Source organism: Propithecus coquereli, unplaced genomic scaffold (genome assembly GCF_000956105.1).
Source record: "Propithecus coquereli isolate 6110/MARCELLA unplaced genomic scaffold, Pcoq_1.0 Scaffold43, whole genome shotgun sequence".
NCBI lineage: Eukaryota > Metazoa > Chordata > Mammalia > Primates > Indriidae > Propithecus > Propithecus coquereli.
This window is the reverse complement of record NW_012150063.1, coordinates 9,310,428-9,320,920: the sequence shown is the minus strand read 5'-3', so window position 1 is coordinate 9,320,920 and position 10,493 is coordinate 9,310,428. Positions and strand designations below refer to the sequence as shown.

At 35.4% G+C, this 10,493-nt stretch overlaps 1 protein-coding gene across 1 annotated transcript in view; it reads right to left on the bottom strand.

Annotated features, from left to right (window-relative positions):
* HEATR5B (HEAT repeat containing 5B) overlaps positions 1 to 10,493 on the bottom strand; it is a 105,782-nt gene that overhangs the window by 55,027 nt on the left and 40,262 nt on the right. The window contains 5 exon segments of the mRNA XM_012653801.1: positions 5 to 175; positions 3,695 to 3,839; positions 7,046 to 7,215; positions 9,167 to 9,356; positions 9,943 to 10,102. Of these exon segments, the coding sequence (XP_012509255.1) occupies positions 5 to 175; positions 3,695 to 3,839; positions 7,046 to 7,215; positions 9,167 to 9,356; positions 9,943 to 10,102 (836 nt within the window).

The following is a 10,493-nucleotide window of genomic DNA, read 5'->3' as shown; positions in this document are numbered from 1 at the left end:
GATGAAAGCATATGTCCCAAAGTGTCATGAATATCAGAACATAACTTTCGATCTGTCTCCCGGTCTAGCATTCCAAAAAGGAGTCCCTCAAGACCAGTTTCTGTTATATTAACACCTTGGTGCCGGCAATGGATGTCACTTCGCGAACTAACCCCAGGTGCAAAAGGATTGACATCTGAAAAGCAGTTTATACAAATGAACTTTTATGGGATTTTGCTGTATGTTATAGGTAACAATTATGTTAAAGACCAAGTCTTATAAGTAAATTCACAACAGCAACAAACCCAGCTAGCTATATATACAATTTAACTATTGTCTCTAATTCATATATCTTTATGATTAGAATTTACTCTGACAACATGATTTTTAAGACTGATTATTCTGAGATATTGTAAACAAATCTCTATGGAATGCTCAATAAATATTTGATTCTAATAAGAAAAAGTGTGAGAAAGAGATATACTTCTAAATATATTTAACGAACCAAAAATAAATTGCTATATTTGTTAAGAAGAACAAATTGAAACTTATTCAGTCTTATAGTTCAGATTTTAGTCTTATAGTTCAGATTTTAAAAAATCTATAAAGCTAGAACACAAACTCTAAATAGATTATATCCTGTAAGTTCGTTTAAAAGTTGGAAAAATCCTTTCCAAGTAACGTATAATCAAAAAGTAATACTGTTATGAAATAGTGGTTAAATTTCTAACTCTATCTGAAAACCATTTTCTTCTTATTAACAGCCTTAAGAATGAGTACTACTAGGCTCTCTGAAGTCTAGAGCCCTCTGAACACTGAAGACAGTGAGATAGAGGGATGCAGCTGAAAGGTAGCTATTCTTGTTGTGTCACCCCAAAGACAGAATAAGGGGAGGTTTAAAGAAAATAGCCATAGTGAGTGAAATTCTAAGACAGTAGAAAAAGTTGAAAGAAAATGTTTCAAGGAAGGAGAACATTAGGAAGAGTTTAGGAACAGGGACCTTTTATTCACTGAGTAGTAGGTAGAGATTATTTCCCATATCAATAATTTTACCTCTACAGTGTGAATTTTAATGGTCACATAGCAAGCCAATGAATTAAAAGAACATTAACTGATCAACCATTGAGGATGAATTCCTAAAAGGGGAATTGCTAGGTCAAAGGGTAAACACAGTTTAAAATTTTTAGGGATACACTGCCAAAAACCCTCTGGAAAATGTGTATGATTTTACACTTTCATCAGCTGTATAAGAAATTTCTCTTTTATTCATACATTCTTCCAACACTAGTTATAATCATTATTTTTAATCTTGATCAGTTTTATAGAAGAAAATGATACCTTATGATTGCAGTAACTTGAGATTTTTTAATCACTACAGCTTAAAGGTATTTCATTTGTTGGTATTTTTTCTTTTATAAAATGCTGTTTATGTGCTGTAGTGATTTTTACAGATACAGAAGAATTAACGTAGCAGGCCTGAGACTACCTTAGTAAGGCCTGATTGCAAGGTTAGTCCTTGGCTTGTGTCTGGGAATTGGGTTTTTGGAGATTTCCCACCATTAATTCCCAATACAAGTGACTTGCTGTACCTAAATTGTAGTTTATGCTGCACACCTGTTTTCCTTCCGAGATTCTGAACTTTTGGTATGTGCCAGACAGGCCATGCCTATAGGACCAGCTCCTAATAAAAACGCTGGGCACTAAGTCTCTAATAAGCTTCCCTGGAGGACAACATTTCACACATGTTATCACAACTCAATGCTCAGGAATTAAGTGTGCCTGGTGTGACTCCATAGGGAGAGGACTCTTGAAAGCTTGTGCGTCATTTCCTCTGGACTTAATCCCATGCACCTTTTCTCTGCTTATTTTGCTTTGTATCCTTTTGTCGTAATAAATATAGCCATGAATATTTCTATATGCTGGGTCCTCCTAGCACGTCATCAAACGTGGGGGCTATCTCAGAGACCCCCAACACACTTATTTGTAAAAGCTTTAAAAATTTTTATATTCTGTTAAAATAAACACACACATTAATACATAAAATAAATGTATTTTGCAAATATTTTTCCCTATCTTAGGTTGTCTTCCAATTTTTTATTTTTTTTAGAGACACAGGGTCTCGCTATGTTATTTAGGTTGGACTTGACCTCCTGGGCTCACACAATCTGTCTCAGCCTCCTGAGTAGTTTCAATTTTGATTATGGTGACTGACATGTAGAGGTTCTGAAATTTTATAGGTATCCAGAAGAGTTCTATTTGCTCTCCAAAAAGCAGTAATGTGTACTGTTACACTTTTATAAAAAAATTCTTTTACATTCTACAATACAGTATGTTTGTTAATAGAAAGCTCTTATTATACTATGCTAAAACTGAAGTTATTTTTGTATCTTGTTTCTTAGTACCCAAGCAGCTGCCAGGCATTAGAAGCATTAGAAAGGTCTTATAAGTAAAAATTTTCTCTCATTATAGGGGGAAATATCTCTGAGAATTAAATTCTTCTTTAGAGACAGGGTCTTACTCTATTGCCCAGGTTGGTATGCAGTGGCCCAATCATAGCACACTGTAACTTCAAACTCCTGGGCTTAAGCGATCCTCCTGCCTCAGCCTCCCGAGTAGCTAATGCTACAGGCACATACCACTGTGCCCGGCAAATTTTTTAAATCTTTTTACAGATGGGGTCTTGCTTGTTGCCCAGGCTGGTCTCAAACTCCTGGCCTCAAGTAATCCTCCTGCCTTGGCTTCCCAAAGTACTGGGGTTACAGGCATAAGCCGCTGTACTGGCCCAGAACTCTTAAGTTTCCAAACCACCTATCCCTAGAGGTAAGAAGACCAGCTATGAATTCAAGCTATACTTAAATATAGCTTAAATATACAAAGAGCAGAAAGAACCTAAGAAGGCGAAGATCAACCTTTTGCTACCAAACATCTACTGACATTTCATAGTTTTATTGGCTACTTTGGCCTTATCTTTTTAGAGGAAAAATTATATCATAAAGATTAACTACCATCAAAAACTGGAAGTTTTCACATGCCCCCCAAACATATAATTTCTCTTTTCAAAAGACTATTAGTTGATACAGGGCAATATCCATGGAGTTATTCATTTCTTATATAGCTAAAACATCCTGAAGGGATGGAAGAAGTATCCTGATAATAAATGCTATTAGTTTTTTTAGCTGCAAAATTTTTTTTTCTTTTTTTTTTGAGACAGAGTCTCACTGTGTTGCCCTGGCTAGAGTGCCGTGGCATCATCCTAGCTCACAGCAACCTCAAACTCCTGGGCTCAAGCGATCCTTCTGCCTCAACCTCCCAAGTAGCTGGGACTACAGGCATGCGCCACCATGCCCGGCTAATTTTTTCTATATATTTTTAGTTGTCCGATTAATTTCTTTCTAGTTTTAGTACAGACGGGGTCTCACTCTTGCTCAGGCTGGTTTTGAACTCCTGAGCTCAAACAATCCGCCCGCCTCAGTCTCCCAGAGTGCTAGGATTACAGGCGTGAGCCACCGCACCCGGCCTCACTGCAAAATTTTTTAAAAGTGAAAATGCAAAATTATAAAGGAAAACTACACTGGAATTTTTCAAGTGATAATGGTCTTATTTCAAAGAACAAGAAATTTGCCCACTTTTCAACACAAAGATGTTATTTAATAAATAATACTCATTTGAAACATAAAAGTATTTAAACAAAAAAGAATATTGACCAAAAACTTACTAGCACCACTGCTCTCTTTGTCCCCTGCATTTTTGGCTAGGCTCATGGCATATTCACATACTTCGGCTGCTTCTCTTTGCGCAAGTTGTCGAAGACATGCCACAGCTGCTCGTCGAAGTAACAAATGGGAACTACATAAGTGAACCTGTAAACCATAACAATTTTACTCAATTTTTTTAAAAAAAAGCCGTACTTCTTTAATCTCATTTGTTTAATGAACATATATTAATATCTTATTTGTGAAGATGCTCTTCATTTAACAAACTCAGCTATTTAAAATATAGCCAAGTAATGGCCTTTTGGCAAAATAATACTGATATACAAAAAATATGTTAGTAGCCAAGATAACTGTCCCAAGATCTATGCACAAAAGCTAATAAAATACACTTATATAAAAATCCAGAAGGATCTTTTGCACATCTTATTTTACACATGGTCCAACTAAACTTTGTCATCTAAATTTTTTAAGTACACAGAGATCAAATGTAGTGAATGAAAAGTTAGGGGGCTGAGTACACAGTAAGAATTAAAGCAAAGGAGTTATTTATTAAAATGAAAAAACAAAACCAAGCAAACATAAACACCTGAAAAGAATTACAAAATGGGGCCTTTTGGTTCAGAATATCTTTCATCTGAGAAGTCTCCGAAAGAATCAATATAGTTCAGTGTAATAGACAAAGTAAAATATAACACGCAGGACAGCATAATAAAGAACTCAGAACAAGTCCCAGACTAGGTTTGAATCCTGGTTCTGTCACTTATTCCTGTGCGACCTTGGACAAGTTACTTAGCTTCTCTGTGCCTTGATTTGTCCGTGTGTAAAATAAGAACAGTAATTCTTCACAGGAATGTAGTGAAAATAAGTTAATGCAAGTAAAACACAACAGTAGCTGGCACATAATAATAACAACTGCTCAATAAATGTTAGCTATTATCATTATTATAACTCTGACTCATCAAAAAAAATGTTAAATTATGTTCCATGTGCTGCTTTTTAAGCAAGGAAGTAATATATTTTAGAAAAAATCCCAGCCACAAATGATAGGGATGGAGGAGCATAGTTAATATGGAACACATTCCCTCTTCACAATGTTAGTGTATTGTTTTGCTATTTAATATAGCATTTATAACTCAAGATACACTTACATGAAATTCTTAGAGCAAGAAATTTACACAAAGTATTAGGAAAAATAAAATGTGACTAAGGGGAGAAAAATCTGACAGATTTTTATCAACAAAATGTTTTATTTACTTCTGTTCCTGAAAATAAAGGCATTTTAGAACTTTCAAATACTCTATAATTCAAAAGCTTAAATATGGTCATATCAAATGGGAAGAACAAATCGCTTAGTCTCTTGGAGTTTCTGCCTTTTATCTGTACAATGGGGACAATATCTACCCTACCTGTCTTACACAACTGCTGTGAGACTCAGATGACAAAACATATGAAACAGAACACCACAAAAATTTAATTTAATAACAATTACAGAGAATTGTAGCTAAGAGGATATACTCAACAAATGCTGACTGGCAGAGCCAAAGTAAAAGAAACAAAACATTTTGTAATTTACAAAGTGTTTTCAAAAGATCCATTTCAGTGATTCTCAGGTGTATGTTTCTTTCTCATTTTAACATCTGTCATATTAGTGATGCGAAGTACAACCAATGGTATCTTGCAGTCCCTATGTTTATTGAAAAAATGATCCTTTCCACACTGAATTGTAGTGATACCACATACCACGATCTTAAGTTATATGACCATATATGTGTGAAACCAACCCTGGACACTCTATTAATAGCGTTCTATTTGTCTATACTTGCAATACTACACTGTCTTTCTTATTGGAGCTTATGGGAAATCTTCACAGTAAGTAAGTACAGCAAATTCTCCAACTTCATTGGTCTTTAAAAGTCCTTTATATTTGCACATAAAGTTCAGAATCAGCTTGTCAATTTTTCCAAAAACACCACTCCATTTGGCTTCTGTGAACAACACAACCTCTATTTTTCCTGTAATCTCTCTGACCGCTTCTGCATATTTTTTGCTAACTGCCTTTCTTTTTTTCTAAATTTTATATGTTGGGTTCCTCATTCAGCACTCTCTCCCTGGTGATCTCATCTACTCCTAAGTTTTTATTTGCCATCTAAATGCTTATGCCTCCCAAGTTTACCTCTCTAACCAGACCTCTCTTTTCTGAGCTCCAGGCCCATGTAACTAACTACCTACGTGTCTAAAATGGAATTAATGATACCCACTCTTCCCAACCTTCTCCTCTTCCAATGTTGCCAATCTCAGGAAATTACATTATGCTATCAGAAACCTGAGCCACATCCTTCTTTCTCCTCCCCCTCACCCAGAGCCAAATTAATCAACAGTCAATCCTTCCTTCTCAATTCACTCAAATCCATCTATTTTTCTCCATTCCCATTATTACCAATTTAGGGGAAATCATTATCATCTTCCTCCTAGAATACCATAATCTTACCCTGTAGACTCCATTCTCAATCATGCAGCAAGAATGAAATGCAAAAAGTGCAAATCTGATCATGTTACTTTCCTGCAGAATACCTTTTAATGGTTTCCCATCGCTTGTAGAATAAAGTCCAAAATTTTAATATACCTAGAAAGTCTGCAGGATGTGTCACCTGGCTAAATGTCCAGGTTCACTGTGTTCCCCTCTGGCCTGCATCTCCCTCCTCTCTCTCAGCCTTAACCATACTAATTGGTTCTAAAAGTATCACACTCCTTCCTATTTTAGGGCCTTTTATATACTTCGCCCTTTGACTAAAAGTAAATGCTGTCTTCTGCAATATCATACCCTCCTGCAAACTAATTCCTATTTATCCTGCAAATTATACCTTAAATATAATTTTTTCAGGAAAATCTTTCTGAATTCCTACGTTCTGATATGCCTCCCTGTTATATGCACTCTCTCTCTCTCTCTCTCCTGTAGCCTACTGTAGCACTTATCTTATTTGTAAATAATTACTGCTGTCCATTTTCCTTTGTAAACTGTAAGTTTCATTATGACAGAGACTTCCTCTTGTCTCAGGCACAAATGTACCTCCAGTACCTTCCACGGTTCCTGACATATAACAAGCTATCAATAAATACTTGTTGAACAAATAAATTAACAATTGCAATGGTAGCAACAGATTCTCAGAAGTTATCAATCAAGCTTTAGGAAATAAAATTCTAAATAGGAAAGACAAAAATGACTATTGAAGCTGAAACCTTAGAATTCACAATCCAGGAAACTTACATTTTTTGTTTTGGTCCAGTTTGGTCTTTTGGGAAAGAAATATGGAGCTCCCTAAATAAATGAATGACTGGAACAGCATTATACTTACACAAAGGCTAGGAACGAGACTAGATAGATTGACGTGTCGTGGTGCAAACATGTGAAGCTGCTGAAGGCAAGATATGGCAGCTGCCTGAACAAGAGAATCAGAATGGTCCTGGGTTATTGCACAACCCACCAAGCAAGAGGAACGAATTGTAGAAATTGTCGCTCCATTCCCTAGTAGCAAAATGAAAGAAAATATAAAATAAAATCATTCTATTAGTTTCATCAAAAATACTGCTAGTAAATAATTATCTTCTGAATAACCCCACCTTCCAATGATTTATTTATTTTTCTGAAACAGGGTCTTGCTCTGTTGCCCAGGCTAGAGTGCGGTGGCGTAATCATAGCTCACAGGCGCCTCCAACTCCTGGGCTCAAACAATCTTTTTAAGTAGCTGCAACTACAGGCATGAGCCACCATGCCCAGCTATTTTTTTTTTGTAGAGTCAGAGTCTCGCTATGTTGCCCAGGCTTCTCCTTCCAATTATTATTCAGATTGTCTCAAAAACAAAAATCTGCAAAGTTCACAGAAATGGTTTCAAAACACGACTGTGTGTGGATGACAATAATGCGTCTCTCTTAGATTCAGCTAGATTTATATTTATTCCCTGACAAACTATACTATCATCGTTTTATTTGACAGAGCCAGAAGATTTCTCATTCTCTGGTTCTCTGTTCAATCAATATTATCACTTCTATTATATAATAATTTCAAATATTATTTTTCTAACAACATTAATGGCAATTTTTGCAGAGATGGAGAAAATAAATTATAATAATATACACTCTCTATATAAGAATTTCTTAATTGCCAAATATAAGGGACTCGAAACCTTTTATTAATGTAAAATAAAATAATTTTATAAGCATATAAAGACCAAACAAAGAAATCACAGTATCACATAGAGTTACCTTTTATTTTTTTTTTCAGAGACAAGGTCTCATTAACTTGCTCAGGCTAACTTAGTGGCTATTCACAGGCACGATCATAGCACATTACAGCCTGGAACTCATAGGCTCAAGAGAGCCTCCTGCCCCAGCCTTATCATTGTTTCAGAAAACAGCTGGTAAACACCTATGCTTAATTACAGGTGCATATTTATTCTCTTCATATTCCTGTGACATTCACAGGAACAATGAACTATCCTCACTTTCCCAAAGAGGACACTGGGTTCAAAAAAGAGACTTGTCTAAATCACGTATTTTTCATTTCCTAGCAGTCTTCCTTAGGTCCTTTTCTTTCTTCTTTAAAATCTCTCTCCAAATGGAGGCAACATAGCACAGGGATTAAGAACACAGGCAAAGGAAACTGATCTGGGCTTCACCTCTGACTCCAATCATTCACCAAATAGATATATATAACCTTTGAAAAGTTCTTAGCCTCTCTCAATTTCAGTGTTTCATCTGTAAAATGGAGATAATACCCATCTCTGGATTGTTGTCAGAATGAAATGAGATAATGTATATAAAAAGTCTGATACATTGAAAGCATATAATAAATGACAGAGGGGAAAAGAAAATGGTTTACATATTCAGGATGCATTCACAAAATTTGATGACTTTAGTGTTTAATTTAACCATTAGTAGAATTAGTTCAGTAGAACTGAGTGGTAAGAACACAGGCTTTAGGATCATAAGTGTCCCATTCATAAGTTGAGTAACTCTACACAAGTTACTTATCTTCGTTGAGCTTGCTTCCTCATAGAAAAATAAGATATTATCTGTCTTACTGCAGTGGTTTTTCAAACTATGTTCCTAATCCTTAGAGTTCAAAAAGAGTTAAGCAAAAGTCCGGGAAGACAAGTGGATGGCACGGCAGGCCAAAGGAACTCCGTTTTTATCTTTGTTTTCATGAGGTTCCAAGTAAAATTTCATTTAGAGATGATTTCTCTGCCCAAAACTTTGAAAAACACTGTCATGTCATGAGTTTATTATAGGGATTAAATAAAATAGCACATGTAAAGAAATGCTGAGTGCCAGGCCTTTGGTAAATCATGAGTATTCAGTGCAAGGCAACTATTACTATTATTATAAAATTTCTTTAAGTAATGTGATAAAGACATTCAGAAAACTTAAAGACAGCAATTATCTGCCTAGTTTTTAAAATTTAAGATGAATTTCCTTACCTTGTAGTTCAGGACCAACAGTAGTTATTATAGCCCCCAAGCATCTACCCAAACATTGATGAACTTCCGTATGTGAAGGTGGAACTGTCAACAGCAAGGTGAGCACTAGAGATAATGTTGGTTCCACATATCCACGATACATTGGGCCACTGGAATCCACAATCAAAGCAAGTGAATGAAGAGACCAAGTCTAGAATAAAACATAATTTTATTTTAGTTGTAAGGAATAATTAGAGTACAATGAATTGTTAAATGCATATACTTTTAATATTTTTAGGCATATCAACGTGAAGTGGCAAATCAAGAAAGCAGGATATTTTCACATACACTCTTGACCCTCACTGTAGTTATATTTATTTATGTATAAAATGTTTAAGGGGAAGCAACGAAAACAAAAAAATTCAACTTGAAGATTCAGCCAATGACCCAGAACCTGAGTTGGGTTATTAGAAGAAAGGGAGAGAAGAATGGTTACTAAAAAAAAAAACAACTTGATCAATCTAACAAATATAAGGAAATACAAAAAAGAGGAAACAAGTACAAAGAATAATAAACAACATATGTTTGAGGGAAAGTACATGAATGAGTTAAAGTCTCAGAATAAGACAGACTTTAAGATTAGGTTGAAAATCAAAATCTTGTTACACACTATTACGAATAAGACCCTAATACATTTTTCCTAACAACTTACCACAGTCATTATTATTTTAGAGTGCAAATCATTTCCTAAAATATTATATAAAATTTTCATAATAAAAAAATCAATACTATTATACCTGGACTTCAGGGGATGTTCCATCTTGTGCTAGAGCCAATAAAATGCTGACACTGGTCTTCAAATGTTGTCCTGAGCCTATACCACCAACATAACGATGCAAACAACCAAGAGCCAATGAATGACCGGTCCTAGAAACAACATCTCGAGCCGATTTTAACCTGAAAAAAAGATTATGCTTCAGGGATTGTTTTTTCTATTTTCCTATGATAATAACAAGCTTATGAGTCACATAAAAAAAGAGATGTAATCTGGAAATCAGAAAAGATTACAATCACGATTACTTCTTTCTCCATGCCCTAATAAGAGTTAGAGATTCAATTTAAAATAGTTGGTTGGCTGGGCATGGTGGTTCATGCCTGCAATCAGAGCACTTTGGGAGGCTGAGGTGGGAGGATCACTTGAGCCCAGGAGATTGAGATCAGCCTGGGCAACACAGCGATACCCCGTTTCTACAAAATGTAAGAAAAAACCAGCCAGCCAGGTGTGGTGCACACCTCTAGTCCCAGTTATTTGGGAATATTATTTTTCTAACAACATTAATGGCAATTT